Raw genomic sequence first — 24,134 nt, forward strand, 5'->3', positions numbered from 1 at the left:
GCTCTGTGCTTTACTTGCACGTGACCACGACAGCAATATCCGGTTAGCCCGTGGCATATCGCGAGAGCGCGAGAGCGAGAGCGAGCGAGGCATTCGTTGCGTTCTACAATGGCGTCAGCTGCGGATGGCTGTGGCACTGTTAAGAGGAAATTAACGGAGCTCAAAGTTGTCCAACTGAGAGCCGAACTGGAAGGACGCGAGCTGGATAAGAGCGGCAGCAAAACTGCACTGATTGAGCGGCTTTCAAAGGTAACTGTCCTGCAAGCTTCTCGGAATGCTCTCTTCAGAATACACTAGGCCTACGTTTCTCGGCATTCTGCGCGGCGTCTTATGTGGTACTAACGTGTTTCGTGCTTCTTGAAGCGTTTCGCTCCTTCAGATCTACTTCAGGGGAAGGATTTAATTCAGAGATGTCCTCGTGTATTAGAGGGTTTAGTTGTAGGGAAGACTAGGCGTATTCGCGGCTTGTTCAGCTTTTGTTTCTGGCTGTTTGCTTTTGGTGGTATCAGTTGCGATTCGCTGCAGCTGGGCTGCGTTTCAGGCGCACGTAATGGCACTTTCATCGCTTTTACTTTTCCTTGAAGTATGCGCTTCCACATAAGCAGAGGACGCGAAGTCGCATTTGCCTTGTTAACCTCTGAGCGGCTGAATGGTGCGTGCGTGAATTAAATCGACTTTTTGTTCTTTCGACAAATCAGCGTAGTTATGGTCCCTTGGCAATTTCTCTAACGCATGTTGATTTTGCAAATTATTTGATTTTGAAATTATTATTTGTTGATTTTGATATAAATTGCAAATTATCGATTATGAGTAGACGCTGTTTTCGACCAGAACAATATTAGGTTAGCTTCACGGAAGGAATTGGGAAGGAAGGACATTAATGACGAATGAAGAAAATTAGCTTCACAAATCTCGAAATACCCCTAGCGTTAAATCGCGTATCTTGTATGGAATATTCTGTTTGAGATTTCCATTCCTGTACGTTCCTCCTCCGTGCAAGACATGATTCTTAGGATTACTCAGTGTAACTAAAGCTATCATTGATACGACAGCAGTTTTCACTGAATGAGTTCAGATGTCTGATTTATATCGGGTTTTCAGTTTGTCTTGCAACATCGTTTGGGTCCCCGGGCCGAAAAGCAGTTGCAAGCAGGTTGAATATGCCAAGGGCCCTTACAAGACAGCAACATAAAAAAAAGCGCGTAATCGCTATAACATAGTTGCATTGTGATGCAGCACATTGCATGCTTTTAAACTAGAAAGCAAGACCAAAATAAAAGCATCACAGCATAAACGAAAAATTATCAAAATATGAGTGGGACGTAACTGTGCACAGACCATAAAAAACCTATTATCAGTTACAAAATACCTGTGTAACTTCCTGTGAATACCCTTCTTTTAAACTATTTCCGCATAGATATTTTTGACGATGTTAGCTTACTAATGTTTTTTGTTAATTTTTTATCTGCTGCAAATGTTTGTGTGGCACCAGCCAACTTTCGTAGCTGCCTGTTCTGAAATCAGCTTCGTAATAAATTATGCATTCATTGTTACGAACAGTAATACTAGACTGGCTTAAGGCAGCTTGTGCTTATGGCAGCATCCTGTAAGTGAGCTAGCTTGAGTTTATAGTTCAGAGGTTGAGGATTCGAGAAGGCAAAGTGCAACTCTTGGCAGTCTGGTGAAGGGGCAGCCGTTCACTCTGAGCAGTTAGCGGCTGGAGGTGGGGAGCTCATGTCTCTGATACCAAGAAGTCCTAGCATACCTGGGCCATCATGGAAGCTCATGAGAATATCGTGCTTTCACTCGTGTGTGCTGCTACTGAGGCTGCCGTTGACTTTACCCTGATATACCCTTGGGAGATAGCAGCTGCAAGTGAGTCATGCAAACTGCGAAAGTTCATGGCAGTGCCCATTCATTTCTTCTGGGTAGCGGGGAACAATGTGGTACAAAATTTGCATCACCCCCTTCCCCATGTCTTTTAGAGAGTCCCCCTTGCCCCCCCCCCCCCCCCCCCCCTCTCTCTGCTCATGCCTGTTGTTTAAAAGGCTTAGGCATCCTGCATACAGGTATCAGCCTTCTCTTAGCTATTAGTCAACTTGTTCTGGCTGCAAAGCTCTTCAAAATTATGTAATTCCAGGATGCTTGTTGTGCCGGAATTGAGATTGATTATTTCTATTGTGTGTGTCAGTGGAACGCAGTCAGGTCTGCTTGGTTGTTGCATTATCCAGCCAGTTGTAGCAAAGGGCCCCTCCTGTGCATTCTTGTTTTCTATCAGCGGCTATGAAATCCTGATGTCATGAGCGAAGAGAAAAAAGGCTTTTGTGGTACTTGTAACAAATATGCAGTGTACACTGCAAAGTAAAGTTTCTGCAAATCACGCCAGTGATAAAAAGATAACGCATAAAAGTCTTCGTGAGAAAAACTTGAGAATTGGAGCTCCCAGGCTTTTTGCCCTCTCTGTGGCAAGTGACTGCATAAGGTATACCACATCAATGTCGTGTACATTGCACATTGTAAAATAAGTCCCTTCTTGTGTCTTTCTCTTTATTTTTTTTTATTTATTTTTCACTGTCAGTGGCACAACCGGTGCTGCTGTGAAAGATCCACACATTCAGAATTTTTTGCATCTCCGAGATAGAGATTTGGTAGTTTTGAAATTAAGTATTCTTTTTCTGGCTAAAGCGCACATAGTTCTCATAATTTGTGCTGCAGTACTTGTGCTTTTTGACATGTCTCTTGTAACAGAAACATACTTGAGAGCAGAAAAAAAAAAAAAAATTGCCATGAAGAAAGTGCAAAAGATGCATTGGGCAGGTTGGACTGACCCCCCTTATGCTTGTAAATCTTCCCCTGCCCTGTAAGTGGTAGAAAAGATCTATTTCCTGCATTTGTCACATATTTAACCTGAATGAAACTGAAGTCAGAACTTAAGAAGGCAGGGGCTCGTCAAAAGACCCCCCCTCCAGCCAGTGGCATCAGCAGTGCTACAATGGAGAGAGCAGTCTATCCGGGAGTATGGAGGGGGGGGGGGGGGGGGGGACTATCCCCTTTCATCTGCCACTCCCTGCATTGTCACACTAGCAGTACAATGAGAATCGGCCCACACCATTGGCTGGAGAGGGGATCCTTTGACAGGGAAAAACTGCTTTCATGCAATGCTGGAAGCAGTTTTCAGTTTTTTGTCCATTAATAGTTAGTTTCATGTGTGTCATGTGCATTCCTCACACATTGTAGTATCTACCCACATATTAAAATTAAATTTCTGGTGGCCCATTTTTTTTCTGTTGTTTGAGGAGACAATGGCATGATATATATTAATATCTCAGGAACTAATTGGCCTAGAAATAAACAAATTGCATATTTGAAATCAGCAGAAAAAACTGAATAAGTCTGTGCAGTTTCATTGCATTTGGCCTGTAAATAAAAAAATAAATGCTCTAAAACCCATGTCCCCCCATAAGAGTTTGCTGTCGAGCCTGACTTCAATCGTGGACCACTTAAAATGCCTGTGGGCTGTGCGATGTCTGCACGCGTTAAGAACCCCAGGTGGATAATATTAATCCCTCTAATTGTGGCGTGCTGTAAAGCTTCTTAGCAGCTTTTCATCAGCACATTTTACAGATGTGTGGTAATGTTAAATCTGAGATCTCTTCATAATTACGTTTATTTATTGGCCATATTGGTTGGTGCTTGTTTCTTATAGGCTTTAGAAGAGGAAGGCCTTGACCCAGAGGTTCACGAGTTTGATGTTCCTGCCGAATCTGTACCTGCATCAAGGAAAATGAGTATGGTTTACTTGTTGCTTAGGCATATGATGAGTGTTAGCATTAATTGGCTGACTGCACAATGAGCCTTATGATAAAATGGCTTATTGTCTTGCAGAAGGTCTTTGTAATGGTCTCTCCTTGTGTCGTGAGTCGGCTTTCATGACGGGGTGCAGACGGGACATGGCTGGACAGGGTGCAAAATAGCCTTGAGCTGGGTGGCACCTTGGTGCGCTATAGTGCAACGATGCAGCTGAAGAATGCCACCTGTCTGGTATCTTAAACATTGGGATCCTTATAGTTATGCATGTGTTCTTGAGCAGTCTGTGCTTCACAAAATGGTATAATTTTCAAGGGTGTTATGCTGGCTAAAGCATGTAGTCAGTAAGCCATACCCTTGTTTTTGTTGTAGTCTAGCCGAAATGAGCATAAACACGGAAAGGCTTGCCATGTTTGTAAGCACTTTGGTGCAAGTACTGGACAGTGGCCTAATTTTTTTCCTTTGGCCTTAATTTCTTGCATTTGCCTTTAAGTGGAGCACCTTTCATTCAGGGTGGTAGTGAAACACTCCTGCGATTCCACATACAAATTTTCCGGGCAGTTTCTTGTACTGGTATGCACTAAAATTACCGTGAATGTGAAGCCTCATTGAGAAACTTATGATGCATGAGGCAAAAATTGAGACCGATTAATGAAGGAATTCAGTTTTTGTGTATACCTCCAGAAGCTGTTATTGCATAAGGGGACACAAGTTGTTGTTGTTAATGTTGGCTGGCAGCAGTATATTTGCATGCAGATTTCTTTCAAACAGCTTCCTCGCAGGGGTGCCATGTATTTTGTGGCATCGGAAAATGCAGACTGTCGCGCACATATTATGGGGTCGTTCTGCGTCCAGCTGGTCGTGAAGGAGAGTGGAGTCCGGCAGTATTGAATTGTCTCAGCCATGGTTAAACAGAGAAAACGTATTTATCCCCCCCCCCCCCCCCCCTCCCCCATTAAAATCCCACTATATTCACATCATTTGTACTTAAGCTCTATGTGTAGATGGAGTACATGATGTGCGCTTGGTAGATCTCGAATTTGGAGCACTGGGCGTTAACGGGTTAAATGAGCAGTATTTTGAATTCATATACTAATAGCTTGTGCCTCGCAACATAACACATGTAATAATTTGTGATGTGCAAATTTGTTTCACAAACACACACTACATTATTTCCATCTTTTTCTTTCTTTCAGGTAATGAGAATACTGACTTAGGTAGGGTATATTGCTTTCTTTTTATTTTATGTTTCACACAGCATAGAGCTATCCATGCTCACGCTTGGCCTGCATTAGCTAGCATGTGTTAGTTGTCCGATAGCTTTCTAGGGGTTGTGGTGTCTGAATACATGTTGTTGGCGGGGGCAAAAGTCTTGAGGGTACATGCCATTTTACCTTTTCAAGCCAATTTATGCAGTTGTGGCGTCTGAAGAAAATTGCCTGATTTCACTAGCGCACACGAGAGTGGACGAATCTGACCTTCAGCTCTGCAGGTGACTATTGAACCAGCGGCTAATGACAGCCAGATGGTTTAGTTGCCACTTATACGCCCTGTCCTGGAGACCTTTGTCCCCTGTGGTACTTCAGAAGCAGCAAAAAAAGTCAGAAATCGGTCAGCTGTTGTCAGCACCACTGTACAAGGTATTCCCGGGACATCATATGGTGTTCCCATGCAGCAAAATAGAAGTGTGCCTCGTAGGCATTATCCAAAGTTAGAAATATTCTGTGGTCTAGCCATTGTGGGCTGTGCTTTGGCTGCTTGCATCGTTGCTGTGGTTATGCATTCCTCATGGAGTGTGTTGGGGTGCATTTCCTATGCTTTTGTGTTGTCGATGCAAGGCTGCTTCCTCCCAGCTTTTGTGCCGAAAACAATGGCGTTGCTCACAGTTCCGTGCAATGCTGTGTCTTAGTTCAGCAGCACCAATGCTTGGAAAAATGCGTTTTAAGCTTGCAAAAGAAAAGTAGGATTTTCGCCAAGTGTGTTGAATTTGTTGGTTGTTTACTGTAGTGTCAGTGGCCGCAGCTACTTTCAGAAGTCACTTTCTGTGAGTGCCTCCTAATTAAACAGGGCTTTAAGTCTTCACTATTTTTGTAGTGCTTAATTCTAGACTGGTAGCCAGTTTAACGCTTTTCTTTCGCATCACGTATATGCTCCAGGAAGTCACCGCTCAGAGGAAATGTGTGCTGCAACTCTGGGGCTAAGGCAAGGATAGATGCGCATCTGCTTCTATTGCAGGGTAATTTCATACCGTATTTACCCAATTACAATGCGCCCCTGATTCCAACGCGCACCCAATTTACGGCACCAAAAAAAAAAATAAGCCCCGATTCTAACGCGCGCCAAATATCGATGACGAAAAAAAAAACTACAAACCCCGCTTCTAACGTGCATGTGATTTCCGTGAATGAAAATAATTCGCAACCATTTTTATATTTTGAGGTGAGAACAGGCTGTTTATTCACCCGAACTTCATTCGCTGTCACTCTCGGACAGCTCCTTCTTACTCTCCGACCACAACATCTTGTCTTCAGTGCCGTCCATGGCATTAGAAATTCCGCATCTCTTGAAAGCACCTCGGTGGAGACTGGCATGTGATCCACAGGAAGCTACCGCGTGAAATCAGCCAGCTCATCTTCAAGGTCGGAAAACCTCCGTGGCGGCCTTTGCTTGACATTTTGCACTCAGAGATTGACTCTTCCAGTCTTCGCCAGTCACATCCATTTTCAAAAACGATATCGCACGGACCGCCCGCCGGAGAACACCACCGTCGCGCTACGGACGACGCTATAGCTTGCTACTCACGTCGTAAACGCAGCAAAAGCGAGGCGAGGTGCTTCATCCCGTGAGTTCTTGTGTGCCACGCTCGCTGACAGAAATGACAAGCACCACACCAGTTGAAGACGGCTCTTGCGACACAGAAAACGACGACCAAACGTGCTCCCATGGTTGCCAGCAATTAGTGAGCTCCCATATCATATGATGGCGATGACGATGGGCAGCTATGGGGCGGTTTCGGTTTGTACTCGAATCCAACGCGCATGCAATTTTGAGACTCATTTTCCCCGAAAAAAGGTGCGCGGTGGAATTGGGTAAATACGGTAATTATGGGTTTGTTTCCAAGTACAGTGATTAGCACATTCTTTGATACAGGTTTGTGGCATATTCACGCACATGCTTAGTATGCGTTGGGGGTGGCGTTGTCTTTTTCATCTAGCAGGGGGCTTTCTTTAAAGCGCGCAAAATTTTTTTTTTCATGTATTTCAACCATTTCTGAGCACCAGTTGGGCTCAGAATTATGTATTAAGTGGTGATAAAAATGGCATAAATCTGTATGTTTGCTGCAGTTCTGTGCTTATTGCTCATGCAGAAAAGGCACCTGAAGCTGAATCTGAGCTTCGAACAGTGGATGAGGCAGAACGGACCGATGGAGAGGGCGGAAAGGCAAGTGTACTTAACGAACTGGACATGTGATGTTGTGAAAGCTGCAGTGCGGATCTGATGGCTTGCAATAGCTTTTATTATGGCTTTGCAGCAGGCAGTTACATCAGCCTGTATTGCAACGGCATTAGGTAGTAAGTTGCATGACTGCAGAAAACGAGCAGCATGCATTACTAGTTCGACAGTAGATCACGGTTTTCCTTAGTCTGAGTTAGAGCTTACTGTTTGGAAGAGCAAGAATGCATGAATTTGTGTGTATATCATTCCTTTATCTTGTGCTCTTTTCTTTCTTGCTAAAGAACGTCACAGTCGTACACAAGAGCACACTTGTGACTGATGGTTGTAACCTATGCCACAAACTCTTAGAATTGGGCATCATTTGTCGGTATCTTTCCTGCATCGCTGCGGTAAATTTATGTTGAGACAAACATGTTTAAAAGAAACTCAGATACTTGCTTTTCTGTAGACTCGGTATAAAAAGGGATCCGCTGGAATATTGCATATTTTTCGTTCTGACCTTGTGGAATTCAAAATTTTTCACAACAGAGAATTCATTTTCATAGCTGCATTGCTTGAGATATGAAAGCACACCTGTTGCCGCGAATTGTCGTCTTGAGATTGCAGGTGCATGATCTTGGCTTTTGTTAGTGTCGTGGCTTACTTGGTTGCGCTCCCTTCCATGGTGTAGGAGGCCAGCTCAGAGGCCATGGATGCTGATGCTCTGCAGCTCTCGATTGAAGACGAAGAGAAACTTTTGAATGAAGAGGTCAGTGTACCAGTGAGGCCTATGTTTGCATGCTGCCAGTGCTGTTTGCAGAGGTTTCATTCCCTATATGGATTAGCAATGTATGTGCACATGAGTATAAGTAAGACACTCTTTTTCCTAAAAGGTCAGAAAGCTGACCCGAAATTTTTTTTTCTTAAACTTCGTAAATACCCTCTTCAGTAACACTCTTAAGAAACATGATGGGTTTGGTAGAGTGCTCTTTGGAACGAAAGCCTGGTTATCTGTCTTGTCTGTTTTGGGCGCATATTTTTGTATGTGCATTTTCACCAAGCCACTTCATTGCCCTCTTTTCAGGAGGAAAGCTTCGATAAGTCAAAAGGTAAGACTTCAGCTCTTCTTGAAGGGCTGCACCCTCTCCCTCCCCTCCTTCTTTTTGGTTGCTTGTATTGCACTTTGTGTTAGGCCATTAGCCAGCAAATCCCACACCAGCAGCGGCGAGACCCTGGGACCTGGGTGCGGCACCAGAGACCATATTTTGCTCGTCTTGCCTGACCACTCCACGAGAGGACTCGGCAAGGCACCGGAGCAGCGTGACGCTTCTCAAGCTGTGGAAGCTCCTCTCGTCAACTCTGCACCTGGTGGAGGGCGGCAGGGTTCCCTTGAAGAGTGGCATCACACTTTCTTTTGGAAGGGTTAGCCAAGGAGGACCTGCGGGCAGGTGGCCTGTGCATCTTCACAGCCAGCGTTGGCATTCTGCACAGGGTGCACTGTGGTCCCCCTAGCACTCTGCTCTGCATCACCGGCTGGGAGCTGAGACCCCCCGCATGTAGCGTCGAGAGTACCTTTGCAGGCAGCTGGCAGTAGAGGCAGCGTTACTACTTTTCGCAGCATATGCAAACCAGAAGGGCTCCATAGAAGGAATGTGGGGTGTAAGGTGCCAGCGCTGATCAAGTAGCATGGCCAGAGTGGATGCGCAGATGCAGCTGTTTCGGCACTTTGCCACCGTGCGTACGGCCTCCTCGTGTGCGCGCGAACAGGAAGGGCAGTCACTACCAAGGGGGGCTTCTGCTTGACACGCCTGTGGTGTTGCTAGTGGTTCTAATGGGAGTGTCCTCGGTTGCAAGGTTGTCCGGAGCGGCCCTGCCCGGCGGGTCGCCGGTGTGCTTGGCTAGCTGACCCATGGGCTACCAGTCGGCTGGCAGCGTGCAAGAGCCAGCAGGCAAGGCTGCGCTGCTCCACCCTTTTCCTCCCTTGCCTTCCTTCCTGCAGATGAAGCCTCCCAACAGGAAGACGGCAGCGGAGCTGCAACCGCAGCACCGCCAGCGGAGCCAGCAACCAGCACCCCTGCGAGCGCCTCTACCGCCACCAAGAAGAAGGGCACCAAGGCAACCCCTGCCAAGGAGCAGGACAAGGCGGCCGCCGACTCTGCCCCGAAGGAGGACCAAGAAGGAGGGGGGCAAGGGGGGGACAGCACAGAGAAGCGCAAGAGAGAAGACGCCACTGCGCCAGCCACCAACGGCACTGCCACCACCACTCCATCAGCTGCCACTACCCCTGCTAAGGCTGCCGCCGCAAAGAGGTTGGTCTTGACGTGCGTGCGTATAACACTCCTTAAGAAAAAAAAAATGTGGTTTTACCATCTGGGGAAGCACACTGGTGGGAACTTCCTCGTAGACGTGGACTGCGTTGCAGCTACAGTGTCGTGGCCACTGCTTGAGTCTCCGGGTCCCGCTTTAGGGCACAGAAAAAAAAGTGTTTGGGCAAGGCACTGGAACCTGGCGGTGAATGGCTTTTGCACGGCGCGATTGTCCCGGCTGGAGCATTTGCTATCATCGTATGTCCGTCTGCTCTTGCCCCGCAGGGCAGTTACACTTCTGGTTAATGGCAGGCAGTTGTCGGACAAGGTACCGGTTACTGGAAGATGAGATGCGAAGTGTCACCGTGCAGTCTGTTCACGGCATTTTTTCTTGCACCTTCACCTGTTCCTGCACAGTGGGCTGGCTCTCCAGAGCATCTTGCTTACTTCCCAACGGGCTTCTTTCTGCAGCTCTGGGAACAGGCAACCTGCAACGTTCATTTACTTCTTCGCCATGCTCTAGGAGCAGACCCAAGATGTTCCTATTTCAGCGCTGGCCACACTGCAAAGAAGACCGTGTAAATTTTTTGGGCAAGATGGCTTCCTGTTGTGTCGGCGTCCACACAAGCCACAGATGTTGACTGCCGAGGGGATGCTGCCATGGAGTGAAGATGGGACGGCTGCAAATTTTTGGGCTTTCTAGATTAATGCGTGTCTTAGCTCTCAGTTCAACACTTGCCCCGGTGTCCTTAGCTCTAAAACAGATAAGAGTTAAGGTTCATGTAAGGTACACACAGCATGGCCTGGCTGGCCCAAAATGAATTTTTTTTTTGTTAAGTAGCTGACATGGTGAAGAGCTCCAGAGCAAGTGACCTTACTCCCTCCTTATCCTGGTGTGTTTTCCGGAACCCTTGGGAGCTTTTCTAGCTTCCATGAAGATTCCAGGGAACATCCATGAGGAGACCGCACGTCGGCCTGCCTCCACAGATGCTTTTCAAGACTCTCGTTGACAACGGCAAGATGCTTCCCTATGCCCCACTTCCATAGAAAAACCACTTCAGGGTACCGCAGCACGAGACCATGCAGCAACATGCTCTTATCTGAAGATCACATTGGAAAACATTTATCACCACTAGGTTCCTCACTGCCTGACCCATTTAGAAGCGTTTTCGTGTTGCAGTGGTGCTTGCTTAGTATTGTGCGTGCATAAATGGGTTTTTGGGATGCTCTCATGTCTTCTGTTCTAAATTTCTACCACTAGTGCCGTGGGAAAGGCCACTTCGAAAACTGCCAAGACAAACAAAGGTGAGCGCCTCAGTGCTTGTTTGATGTGCACTCATCCAAAATGTTTTTCCATACACGGAATGAGCATGCACTGTCCTGGTTGCTTTTAGCTGACGCCAAGAAACTGGTGGCAGCCCCGTCAAGTGGTCGAAACGTCTGGGTGAGCAACTTGTCATCGACAACACGTGCAGCTGATCTCAAGGCTCTCTTCAGCAAGCACGGAAAGGCATGTCAACTTTTTATCGGTGAACTCCTCACTGGGCATAAAAGCATGTTTCCTTTTTGTTATGGCTCAGATAGTTCTGTTAGCCAGGCTATTTTTTTCTTGCTACAGTTGAACGAGCTTTGCCCATATGAATGTGTCAAGCTGTAGCATTTAGCAGCAAGTAGAAGCACTTTAAAACTGCATTTTTTTTCAACATGGAAGCATTCCGTTCTGTTTGGTAGATGGCATCTGCAGTGCAGGACAGTACGGGTGAAATAACAAATGGCCATTGCCCATGCAGTTGTGTCGCAGCAGTTTAACCCCTTAACCGTTTTGGACGAGCTGTGCTCGTCCTTGCCAAGCCGTCCCCAAACCGTTTTGGACGACTGTAGCTCGTCCTCTCTGAATAGGTTCTTCTCTTCCTCGTTTCGGACGAGCAGTGCTCGTGTGTGGCTTAGATGACATTTTGCTCGACAGATGGCAGCCCTGACCTGTTAATTTCGTTTTCTTCTACCGCATAAACGTTTTTTTTTTCGTATGGCAACCTGGGTTTTAAAAATGGCATCCGGCGGAGGCGACGCGTGTTTTGCTGGCCCGTCTTCTCGGAAAAAACGCTCTTCTTCGTCGTAATCTTCTCCAGACGATGGTGACTGAGACACCGAAGTGTACATTGTTTCAGGGAGCGAGGACGAAAGTGCTGACATTGTGCTTATCAGTTCTTCCGGTGAAGAAGTGGACAGCTCAGATGCGAACTTTGCGAGCGCGCGTCAGGGCATGAAGGTCAACGTCAGTAACATCCCTACATGACCCCCTCGGTTTCCTTTTCTTGCAGTTCCTGGTAAGATGTTCACTATAAGCTTGCCTGATGACTTGCTTGAATATATTTATCGCTCATTACCAACAGAAAGTTGGTTTTCCGTAATGTCAGAAATAATAAACTTGAATATGCTAGTTTGACTTCGTGTTTGCTTCAGATATTTTTTAAAGATCGAATTCGTGCTTTTTATTGCAATAATATTCGAAATCAAGAATAAAAAAAATAAGCAGTTTTGTTAAGAAATTCGTTGATATAACAAAACGGTAAAGGGGTTAAAGGTGGGACTGCATGGAGGCAATTCAGCAGCTTTGGCAGTGTTGCTGGTGAGAACGGTGGCAGTGTTTATGTGATCCACTTTTTGTAATGCATTTTTAAAAACTGCATAATCATAGCATGCTAGATGTCAAGACTAAAGCAGGCAGGGTGAAGTAAAAAGTAAGCAGTGTAAAGTTGAGTGCAACAACAGTTAACTCGCTTGGGTGCTGCTTCATATTCATGATGTGCGCCATGTTGGCTCTGAGTGATGCAATGTTCTTGCCAGCTTTGCAGCGAACAAGCTTAAGCATGTTGCGCTGCTGTCATCCCTAGCCTTTCTGTACCAATTTAGCTAGTGACGAACCGTCCAGTTATGCACCGGTATCAACCACCGAAAGCCAATAGAGATATACCGGAATGTCTTATATTGTACCAGTCTCTGACGGTGATTTGTTAGGTCGCCTGGTATTGGTGTACATTTTTTTTTCTGAAGTTATAGATTTTCAATTTGTAGCCATTCAAGCAGCCCACTTTGCAGGCCCCTGGCTTTGCATCCTTGAGGGACATATTAGTGTGTGCATTGTAGGCTTTTTTTACCTTTATCAAAACAGGTGTGGGCAGGAGCATTCAGAAATATCGAAGTCATTGTGTCGTGGGAGACATTTTTAGGCTGCCACGTTGGCTCAGTGGTGATGGCGCTCCGCTGCTAACTCGAAAGTTGCGGGTTTGATCCCGACTGCAGCGGTCGCATTTGGATAGAGGCGAAATGCTAGAGGCCCGTGTACTGTGTGATGTCAGTGCATGTTAAAGGGACACTGAGGAGAAATTGAAGTTGGCTTGTATCGACAGAATACCATCTCCTGATTACAAAAACGCCACTCATACTGACAACAAAGCTCTTGTAACGTAGAAAAGAGTAAGAACCAAAATACAGGTATCGCCGCCACAGGCCAAACTCGCAAGTACAAGCGTGATGACGTCATAGGACAAAACAGTGTTGCTAGAACCAATGGTTCTAGTAACACTGGGACACGAGGAGCCACGAATCACTGAGGCGCAGCCAATGCATGCGTAAATCTAATTGACGTCGCCAGATGGCGCCACGTACCCGGCAGATACGCGCGCGCCTGCAGCATCGGGGCCAATCAGCGCCTGCTCACCGGCTATAGGCGGGCTCCCGGTATTCCGCTAACGGTAACAAGGTACGTGGTATGCTAAAGGTGACTATTTGCGAGAACTTCGTTGACGACTTCGAGAACAGGATCCATCGTAGCGCTGGCAAAACGCCGGTGCAAACGAAAGCGAAGCGATGGTAGCGACGGCCGCAATAGCCGATAGATGCCTTCAACGTGCGGCCGGCGGTAGCTTTCATTTCGGCTGCTGCTAGGCCGCTGTGCTGGCTGTCAGAAATCACGGAGTCTGCGTTACGTCATATGCGCGTCATGTTTCACGTCACTTAGTCCTGTGTTGTCATAGGAGAATCCGAAGTTTGAATCTGAGCGGCGGGAAAAACTTCTTCAACTTCGAATCCATGTTTCTCAGAAATAAATGCATCTTTCGCTGCCGGCCAAGTGGCAACAAAGCCATGAAATGCCGAACTATCGGATATTGCTATAAAAAAAATATTAATAGAGCTCTCCTCACTGCCCCTTTGAAGAACCCCAGGTGGTCGAAATTTCCGGAGCCCTTCACTACGGCGTCTCTCCTAGCCCGAGCCGCTTTGGGACTTTAAACCCCCATAAACCAAACACCTGCCTAATTATTGTAGGTGAAAAAATTAGTCACTTGAGTTATTGATGGATATAAAATGGAGGGGAACAAACGAAAGCAGCAAAAATAAGCATTCTTGCTGTTTTACCATCGGCAGAGTGATGCGTAGTAATAAACGGAGTGATCTGTGAAAGCAAAGACTCCATTTGCGGCCTAATTTACAGCTATATTGTTAGCGAAAAACTTCACTGAAACCTAAAAAACAACAAAAAAGAAAAAGCGAAGCTGCCACACTACTGGCTGAAACGCGCTCCATGACTCCTCCCACTGTCTGAGGTCAGTTTAAAAAAAAAAAAAAAGCGCGAGCTGGCACAATTAGTTCGACCTAATGATTGCCACACAAGACAGTAATTCGGAATTTTTAAGAATGCTCGGAGCATGTAGGTCGAGTTCCCATGGTAAAAAGAGCTCGGAATCCTCTTCAGTGCACCTTTAGGGTGACATAAGTGTCCCCATAGTTTTTATGCAGACTCTTTTGCTTTATGTCTGACAACTATTGCGGAAGTATGCATGCATGGGGCGTGATATTATCACGGCTTGCTTGAAACTACTTTTGAACCTGTGTATAGGTTGACCTTATGACTCTGCATATAGGTTAGTTCCAATTATAAATCCCCCTCCTGCACACACACTTTGGAAAAACAACATTGACCTGTATTTAGCAGTGTACAATAGGTTCGGAAGGGTTTTAGTTGCTATTCTGTGCCTCTCATTGCTTGCGAGTATGTGAAGTTATCAAAGTTGAAATATTCATCCCTGGTTTTTTTCATGTCAGGTGGTGGCAGCGAAAATAGTGACAAATGCCAGGACACCGGGTGCACGGTGCTATGGCTTCATCACCATGGGCACCATGGAGGAAGCGACCAAGTGTGTCCAGCACTTGCATGACACAGAGCTCCATGGCAAGACCATCTCTGTGGAGCGGGTATGCTCATTTGGCTGATTGAAGGCATCCATGAATATGACTGACTTGTGTGCTTTTTTGTCCAGACTAAATATGAGCCTGGGGGTGCACTGAAGAGGTCGGAGGCTAAAAACAACCAGGCCAAGGCTCGCGCCAATGCTGCCGCTGCCCGCAAAGCCACTGAGGCATCCCCCGCAGGTGGTTCCACGAGTCAGGCTAAAGCAAAGGCTCCTGTGAAGAAGACCATTGTTAAGAAGCTCGTCAAGCCCAAAGTGACAGCTGAAAAGCCAAAAGGTTTGTGTTGCTTGTGGCATTTCTATTGCTATTGTGTGTTTTCCGTCAGCACTGACTTTTGGCAGTCAAGGAGCACATAAGAGAATTGGGTGGTTGTAAGAAGCAGTCAGATTTTGTTAAGCACTTTTAGGTATGTGTCAACTTCCCTCGACACATGTTCAGGAATAAAGGTGGAGTAGTGCCGGACAGTGATGAGCATATTGGCGGCATTTCGAAGTGATGCTTTCCAGCTGTTTTAGTTCTGCTATGTCCTTTTTTACCGATTGTCATGCATGCTGTCTGTAGCGGCAGAGTGCAAGTAGAGAACAGCTTGGCGCGCTGTTTCTTATTCTCTCTCCCTTTTTTTCATCAGCATCAACCAGTGCAAAGGACAGTGCCGACAAAGATGGAGGCGAGAAAGATGACGAGGTCATGGTGATCGATGACAATGAAGGTGTGTTGTTTAACCATAAAGGTGACAAACTGAGAACCCACCACTCAAGGTGCACTGTGGGCACTGCTGTGCATTCTGAGTGCTCACAAGAAATTGCGCTTTTCAGACTCCAAGGACAAGCACCGGGAGAAGCGGAGCTCCGTGCGTGACCGCCACTCTGGGCGCAGCCGCTCACGGGACCGGCCAGCCCCACGCCATTCGTACACCTCAATTCGCCGGCCATATGAGCGCAGCAACATGGGTTTCTACCGACGGCCCAGCTTTTACCAGCGGCCTTTCTTCAACCGCGGCATGAGCATGGGGCCCAGCTTCCGGGGGCCATCGTCATTTGGCCCACATCGGCCTCCCGGCGGCCATGATATGATGGCACTAAGAAGGATGAGGGTGAGTACTAGTTTTCCATGCCCACTGCAAAACAAAGGACTTGCGAAATGCTGAGAAAATTCACTGGCAAGCAGACAGGAACTTTCTTTGTCTTGTGCCAGCATCTATCTCGGTCTATCCTGTCTTTTTTTTTTTTCTTTTGTAGCTCTTCCTACTACTGTAATTGCCACACAAAGGGGTCCTCTGCCTACTGCAGGATCTTTGTTTCCCACTGAACACCAGTACAAACCCTAAAGATGCCCGGATACACATTGCTGTGAATTGTGAGCTGAGCTGGAGTCGTCTTTACTGTGCTAGTTGGCCGTAACGGTGTCTTTGAAATCGTTTTTGTTAGCTGCACAGATGGTCAGCAATGAGGGAATGAGTGGACGGAGTGAAACATCTTGCATGTTACCCCGTGTGCTCACGCAGGAAGAACGGCTCCGTGTGCGAGAGCGCATTGATATGCGAGAGGAGGAGCGGCGCAGCTACCATGACTCGCTGCGACAGCGTGAACTGGAGCGGAAGCAGAGGGAGGAGTCTTACCGACTGGAGAAGGAGCGAGAGCGCCTCAGGTAGGAAGTGGAATTGTGGTCTGGCAATTTCAGGTAACCAACTCTGGTTCCATGAGGCCATCATGTCTGTTGGTTCTGTTTGCTGTTTTATTGCGAAAGCAATACTACTCGCACTTTCAAGCCTTCGCGTGACCAGGCCGCAGTTACGTTTGACCTTTAGCGGAGTGAATATCGTTCCTGCAGTTACGGTGTGTGGCGCTACTGCCGCTGTGACGTCATACCAGCTGTAGATTATGAGCGACCAACTCGCTCCTTCAGAGAGCCCGGCTGCAGTTACGGTGTGTGTTTGCCGCGCTGCGCACTTGTGGCGCTACTGCCGCTGTGACGTCATACCAGCTGTAGATTATGAGCGACCAACTCGCTCCTTCAGAGAGCCCGGCTGCAGTTACGGTGTGTGTTTGCCGCGCTGCACACTTGTGGCGCTACTGCCGCTGTGACGTCATACCAGCTGTAGATTATGAGCGACCAACTCGCTCCTTCAGAGAGCCCGGCTGCAGTTACGGTGTGTGTTTGCCGCGCTGCGCACTTGTGGCACTACTGCCGCTGTGACGTCATACCAGCTGTAGATTATGAGCGACCAACTCGCTCCTTCAGAGAGCCCGGCTGCAGTTACGGTGTGTGGCGCTACTGCCGCTGTGACGTCATACCAGCTGTAGATTATGAGCGACCAACTCGCTCCTTCAGAGAGCCCGGCTGCAGTTACGGTGTGTGGCGCTACTGCCGCTGTGACGTCATACCAGCTGTAGATTATGAGCGACCAACTCGCTCCTTCAGAGAGCCCGGCTGCAATTACGGTGTGTGTTTGCCGCGCTGCGCACTTGTGGCGCTACTGCCGCTGTGACGTCATACCAGCTGTAGATTATGAGCGACCAACTCGCTCCTTCAGAGAGCCCGGCTGCAGTTACGGTGTGTGTTTGCCGCGCTTTCCTTCCTCCTTTCTCTCAGTCGCAACATCAAAAACAAAATATCAAAAAAATTACCGAAGACGCTTTGAGCCGTCACGCAGCGGCGGCTGGTAGCCACGCGTGACCTGTAGACGCAGCGCACTGTGTTCCTTCAGTTGGAAGCGCTGCGCTTTTGCTTTCGCAACCTACCAGGCTTAACCAAAGTTAAGCCCCCGCCAATCTTATAGGGCTCTAGAACTTATTGCTGTATTGCCCAGATTTAGCTGTTTTGTGTTATGGGTTGTGGGGAACTTGCCTAGGTGTGTGCGTGCATGCCTGGCAGGTTGTGATGACATCAGAAGGCCTCGTGACCTAAGTGGCATGCGGGCAATAAACAGTGCGCTTAATAACTAGTGCGCTTAATTCAGATTTGGCCTAAATATGCAAATTGAGTTTTCTTTTTTAGCAGCACTCATCCAGCATGTACTCTGTCTGATGAGTCTGCCAACATGCGTTCTGATGATTCCTTGTTGAAGAATCGAGAAGAAATTAGCTTTTGCTTGAGCTCTACCTAGCATGTAAAAGGAGCCAAAAATGAAGGCCATTGCTGGCCTTAGTGCATTGCTGTGATGCAGCAGGTTAGGGTGAGCCACAAATTATTGTTTTGCATTAATTACAATTTTGACAGGATCGAGCGCGAGAAGTTGGAGCGTGAGAAGCTAGAGCTCATCTGCCTTGAACGTGAGAAGCAGCGCCAAGAGAGGGAGCGCATTCAGAAAGAGAGGGAGGAGCTTCGCCAGAGACAGCTGCTTGTTGGGTAAGCACTCCTTTTTTTTTTTCTCTCTCGACAGCCTTTAGTGTTTCACTTTTAGAAGGGAGGCCTGCGAGTATAACATCACTTGTGCCAAAATATATCACAGTGGCAATTGGTAAAAATATTGGCAAAAATATCACAGTGGCAATTTTTCATGTGCAGTGGATGAAAAATGACACTGGGAAATGTAAAATCACTATTTATGCATGAGGGAGTTTGATAGCAGGTGTACGAATGAGCCCCTTTATACAGTCAACGACCAAAAATTCAGACGCCCGATTTTTCGGACATGCTTGATTATTCGGACTTTTTCGCGGCACCGCGACATAGCCCATAGAGCCAATGTGTAAGAGCGTTTGAAATTTCGGACGCACTGCAACTGACCACTCGATTTTTCGGACCTCGTTCGCACTCGCCGTCAGTACCCAAGCCGCCACATGATGTGTACAGTGGAACCTCATTAACTCAAACTGCAGGAGAGATCGAAAACTTGATCAAACAAAACAAAATTCAAGCTTAAAGGTAGCCTCTTAACTTGCGACACTGAAATTCTGCGCTAGTCGGCACATTGCGCTCGTGTGTTTTCGAATTCGTACTGTTCTTGAATGTCTTCCGCCGCCCGAACTTGAACCGTAGTCTGAGTTCACGGATCTTATCTGTGCCAAGTCTTTCGTCCCGATTACGGAACGCGAATACGATCGCAATCGAAGCGCGCTTTGGGCGCGCAGCCGGAGCAGATAGCGGTGGCCACGGCGCACCGTGGCGTCATCTTCGATCTGCTCCGGCGCCACACCATTCGCGGAGGCCACGCGCGCGCACAGGAGCTTCCAAGTGCAGTCTATGGATGGCGCCCGAGGCCGCACTCATCATCGTCAACTTTTTTTTCCGCTATTCACATCTGCATCGGTATCGCCATCTCCAGCCTTTTGTGCCGTGTTAGCATGTTCACCGCTGTAGTTGTGATTGTGGCTTTCACGTGCTGCCGCCGAGCTTCGCAGTTTTAGCGTGACAGGCAATCACCTTAAGCTACACGGCTGGGAGTTAGCTCTTGAACACGGTAAGCGTGCGGTAGGCAGGAAATTCGACGTGGCCGAGAAGTGCGTCCGATGATGGTGCAACCAAAAGAGAAAAAGCTGCAAAAAGCGCGCTTTCCGAGGCAAGCCTTGTGAGTTTCCCGAACTGTAAGAAGAGCTGCTCCTCTGTGATGGAATTTCGGAACAACTGCTACGCGTTGACAGCGGACATGCTGCGCGGCTTCTTTTGGGATGAGCGTGCACCAGAGCACAGCACCAGCTCAAGATTCGAAATACTCCGCGAGTGACAGTTGAACGTAGAATGTCGCTCATTCCCTGGTTGGTGTGTTTTTACTTAAAAAAAAAACAATTTTTTTCGCATATCGCGTCTATGGGCCGCACCCCAAAAATTGGCCCTCGAATCTGGAAAAAAAAAAAGTGTGCGGCCCTTATACGCATTTATGCGCTATGTTGCGTGGCGAAGTATAGTCATGAGGAGCTTTAGAATGTGTGCAATACAATTGGCCGCTTTCTCCGGCATACTGGATTTGATTTTTCGGTCTTTTTCGCGGTCCCTAGAGAGTCCGAAAAATCAATCGTTGACTGTAACACATATCAAGAATCAGTGTTTTCATTATGTACAGATGCACTCCTTCTGCAACAGAACGTAGTTTATTGGCTGCAAAAGTAGCTGTTTATTTTGTTTGTTTGACATATGGTGTTCCTTGGAGCAGTTCATAGACTTACTGCACCGCAGCTGCCAAGCTTTCTTGTGTTAATTTGCTGCAGAAAAGTACAGTTAGCCCTTGGTAACTCGTAAAACTGCATGAATGTTTCTATGAGGGATTCAGAGATAGGTGAAGTACTAAAAATTTCAGCATACTGATCACGAGTCATAAAAGGTGAAGCCTTGTCTCTAGTATTATTTTGCCGAGGCTTCATTACATAAACCATGCAATTAAATATAACCAAAGGAACCTTGTACAGTAGCACGGCAGCACATGAAACTCGGCCGTCAATAAAGACCCGATCTACTTTGGGCATGCAATTGCATTTCATTGCAAGACTGGCCATGGCTAGGTTTTTGCTGCCAAATCCCTAGGTGCAACATATGGTGGTTGCATTTTTGATGTAGCTTAGTTGCAAGATGGAGCTGCCTCTTTTAAAACTTGCCGGCTGGCAGAATACATTGTTCATGAATGATCCTAGGACAATGACATTTCCACTCTGAACACTGCATGCATAAGCTTGTGTGAAATTAGGCGCATTGAGATTTCTTGATTCATTTGCAGGTCTAACGATGCATTGTGGGTTAGCATATATTATTGAATATAAGGTGATTGGGATGTCATTGCCAAGATGGCGAGCTTCAGCTGCTGCTTAAAAGAAAAGGTGTAATCAGAAATGCATGTATAAGTATCAGAGCCCTCTGTTACCTTTCCTTCTTTAAGGCGAGTTGAAGAAACACGGCGTCCCATCAAGCGTCCACTTGTGCCTGATCGAAGGGAGGAAGACACGTTTTACGCAGAACGGAGACGATCCCATCCATCTAGGTGAGAAAACTTGGATCAGTGCTGTTTTGGTTTCCTTTTCATTGTTTCTGGGGTAGAAGCTTGATTTCACCAACGGCTGTCTCTTAAATGCAGTTGGCAGTATTAGTTTTTGAAAACCAGTTTTTACCAGCTTCAGTCACAGAGGTGCAGTTAGTTTCATTGATGCCGTGCCACTTTTGTAATATGAGAACGCAGGTAGGTGATTGTCACTGCGCAAGTACAATAGAATCTCGATGATACGTATCTCCGAGCTCGTGATAAGTATTCGTGTCATCCAAAGCTAAAAAACTGTATGCAGAAGCACTGGAAATTAATCTACGCAGATCTGTTTACAGCTGACTGAATTTATTATAGCTGCGTGCCACCGCTCACTACTCCCGGTGTGTACCACTCAAATGGCGATCGAGACGTCGCCGATGTACGGGTCTCGGGCTGCTGCTCACTGCTTGTGGTGTATATACCGTGCAGGTGGCAGCACCGTGGTGTCATTTAGGCACCAATAGTCGGGAAACGCGTGCCACACAGTGAAGCGCAGCAAATCCATCCACGGAGTGCATCCTTGCCTCCGTTCCTTGCCGCTGCAGCAACTTGGAGCTTTGCGCTCCCCAGTGCTGCAAATGTTAACCAGATTTCGTCGCGTCCCTGCACCTCACCGCACTTCTTCTGTCTTCGCTTTCTTTGTTTTGTTTTTTTTTTTCTTTCATGGTATTTTCTCAGTGGCCCATCCCGCTTTCCTTCCACATTCATAACCAGCTTTACCTCCCCCCACATGCACACAGTGTGCTTTGTCACACGGCCCCAAACTCTTTTAAATGTTGTCTTCTCCTCACAGCTCACGAGCCCGATGGTTAACTCTTCTCAAAGAGTGCCGTTTCATAGTCTTCGACATTCATTTGCCTCCGAACGTTGGCCTTACTTTTATACCATTATGTGTCTGACTCCAAGATGTTCTAGGCTGCGTGCGTGCCACATCCTCATCATTCCACAGGAGCTACGTCGCTATAGACAAACGCTCTTTACTATGACGGGTTCTTTATTAAAGATATCTTTATATAAACAAAAAAAAAATGTACAGTCATCTATGGAAGGTGAAATCTGGACTGCAGTTTCACTTTACTGTATCAGAGTTTACTATACGGGGTTCTTAGGTAACTAATATGTCATCAAATCTGCATTTTTTTTTATATATTAGGGCTCTCACTGAAACAAAGCACGCATCAACCAAACCTTACTTCTGGTTCATTTTATCCTGTATTTTGCTGTATCAGTGCTAGTTATAATGAAGTGCGTCTGTATGAGTGCCTTGAACAGCTGACACTAGGCATGCATGCTATACAATTACTGCGCACACTTAAGGCTAGCAGATGGCACATGGCATAGTCTGACAGTCTAAAAGTTATTATCTTATCAGATAGATGTAATTTCTATACTTGTCAGAATGCAGTTTTATTACATACCTAGCAGTGCAATAATCTGTACTTCTAATCACTTTGGTTGCAGTGTGCGCTGCTAATTCTTCCAAGGGCTCTGGGCCAAACTAAAATAAAAAATTCAGCATCCTGAACTTTTATGCAGCAATCTGGGCTTTTTACTTTCTATCATTGCCGCAGAAGGCCTTCCAGCAGTGTTGTGTGTCGAGCTTTCCACTTCACAGTGGGATCTGCTGATAAATGTCAAGGTGTGCCCAGTATTTTGCTAATGGAGTTGAGGCTGTGCTTGTCACATGCAAGGGACTCTTGTAAAACTTCTGCGATGCCCTGTTCACACCAGGCCCGAGTACGAGAGCAATGCCTCAAGCAGCAGCAAGCCAGTGAGCCAGCGCTCGGACCGGGACGAACGTTTCGCCGGTGGCAGCAGCAGCAGCAGTGGCCGCCACAGCCATCACAGCAGCCATCATCACCACAGCAGTAGTGGCAGTCACAGCAGCAGCCATGGGAGCGCCCATGGCAGCACACACGGGAGCAGCAGCCACATGCCATCTTCGTCCCTGGGGAGCCAGAGCTTCTCCAGCAGCCGCAACGCTGACTACCGACACAATGGGACACGAAGCTCCATGCCTGCGCCGCCACCACCACCAAGTTCTTCGTCCTCATCATCGCGGAGGCCTTCGATGCGGGATGAGTGGCGCTCGGAAGGCACAAGCCGCAGGGAGCATTCGTCGTCCTATGACGGAGCGAGCACGGGCCGCAGCAGTGGTGCTTTCGCTGTGCCATCCTGGAGCAAGGCTGGTGGCAGCAGCAGCTTCCCCAGTTCAGGCAGTGGCTCCCAGCAGTGGGTTTCGTCCTCTTCTTCGTCACGCAAGCCGGAGAGCTCATCCTCCTGGAATGGTGGCAGTGGGGACCACCACCACCATCGCTGGAGCAGCACCGTGGGCAGCAGCACCAGCAGTCGAGGTGGCGGCAGCACCAGCTCCCACTCCTCTGTCGCTGTGGGCAGTGGAGGCTACTCTAACAGCCTCTCCAACGGCGGGGTGGGGAGTAGCTTCAGCACTGGGGACCGCTACTCTTCGGGGGGTAGCATGCGCAGGTACTGAGCTTTTGGTGCCTCCGTGCATTGCGAGGCTGGATAGCTACAGGAGACAGATGAGCAGGTGTGCAGCCGTTGTACGACAGGGTGTTGCACCACAGGGCACTGCATCATGGGGATGCATTTGTAGTTGAGACAGCAAAAAACGTGGGAGGCGCTGAAATGCGTCATCAGTCTTTGCTGATGTGGACCATGTTATTTATGTTGATTTTTTGTTCCCCGGTCCCCCAATGAACTGTTCAGAGTTAAGGCCTAAACTGTCCCTTTGAACCATTTTAGTTGGTTCCTTTTCTTTTTTTTCCATGTGTGTGACGTCTACGTTGTCAGAGCATCATTCTGGTGGCACTGACTCACTACAGTAGGCGACTGTTGTAGTACTTGTTTTCTATCAGTAGGCATTATTGTGCATTCCTTTTGGGCCTGACAGTTATCGCTCTCACTGAAATGTATATTGGCACATGGAAACAATAAATGCATACATCATGTGAAAAGTGAGTTGTGCCTAATGTTCTGTAGACTATATCACATGACTCCGATGGTGCTTTTTTCTTTGGTTCATAAGCTGCAGTAAGTACTATATTTACTAGCATAATTTGCACACTTTTCATTTTTTAAATTGTTTGCAACAAGGGGGTGCGCAAATTATGCGGAGATTTCACGAACACATTTTAAGCTGCTGACAGAGCCACGGCGTTTGTTCGAGCGGGTGGGTAAGCAAGCAAGTCAAGGCATCCTTAACCACATTCTATGTTCCACGAAAATTTAGGCGACAGAATCACATTCCCCTTATTCTACCATTTCTACCTGATGTCACCCGCCGCGGTGGCTCAGTGGTTACGGCGCTCGGCTGCTGACCCGAAAGACGCGGGTTCGATCCCGGCCGCGGCGGCCGAATT

General features: G+C 47.4%; 1 protein-coding gene across 4 annotated transcripts; it reads left to right on the forward strand.

The window, feature by feature from the left end:
* Window positions 1–71: 71 nt before the first annotated feature.
* On the forward strand, window positions 72–23,729 carry LOC149340572 (uncharacterized). 4 transcript variants are annotated; one of them, XM_089549387.1, is made up of 17 exons: window positions 72–249; window positions 3,707–3,788; window positions 5,004–5,024; window positions 7,175–7,248; window positions 7,934–8,011; window positions 8,327–8,351; window positions 9,242–9,563; window positions 10,810–10,853; window positions 10,943–11,058; window positions 14,655–14,804; window positions 14,870–15,077; window positions 15,430–15,510; window positions 15,617–15,894; window positions 16,306–16,448; window positions 18,021–18,149; window positions 20,611–20,712; window positions 22,483–23,729. In XM_089549387.1, exons 1-17 carry the CDS (start codon window positions 109–111, stop codon window positions 23,243–23,245), a joined length of 2,757 nt encoding a protein of 918 aa, XP_089405513.1. In that variant the 5' UTR covers window positions 72–108; the 3' UTR covers window positions 23,246–23,729. The 4 variants fall into 4 exon arrangements, with proteins under 4 accessions (XP_089405513.1, XP_089405514.1, XP_089405515.1 ...); XM_089549388.1 differs by having other exon boundaries at window positions 9,242–9,551; XM_089549389.1 differs by lacking the exon at window positions 5,004–5,024.
* The last annotated feature ends 405 nt before the right edge of the window (window positions 23,730–24,134 follow it).

Source organism: Amblyomma mixtum, chromosome 6, assembly GCF_055824585.1.
Source record: "Amblyomma mixtum isolate Tamu chromosome 6, ASM5582458v1, whole genome shotgun sequence".
Lineage (NCBI taxonomy): Eukaryota > Metazoa > Arthropoda > Arachnida > Ixodida > Ixodidae > Amblyomma > Amblyomma mixtum.

Coding starts and splice junctions, on each gene's coding strand:
- LOC149340572 (XM_089549387.1), top strand. CDS start 109: ATGGCGTCAGCTGCGGATGGCTGTGGCACTGTTAAGAGGAAATTAACG. Junction 11,059..14,654: donor TCTTCAGCAAGCACGGAAAG/GCATGTCAACTT, acceptor TTTTCATGTCAG/GTGGTGGCAGCGAAAATAGT. Junction 14,805..14,869: donor AGACCATCTCTGTGGAGCGG/GTATGCTCATTT, acceptor TTTTTTGTCCAG/ACTAAATATGAGCCTGGGGG.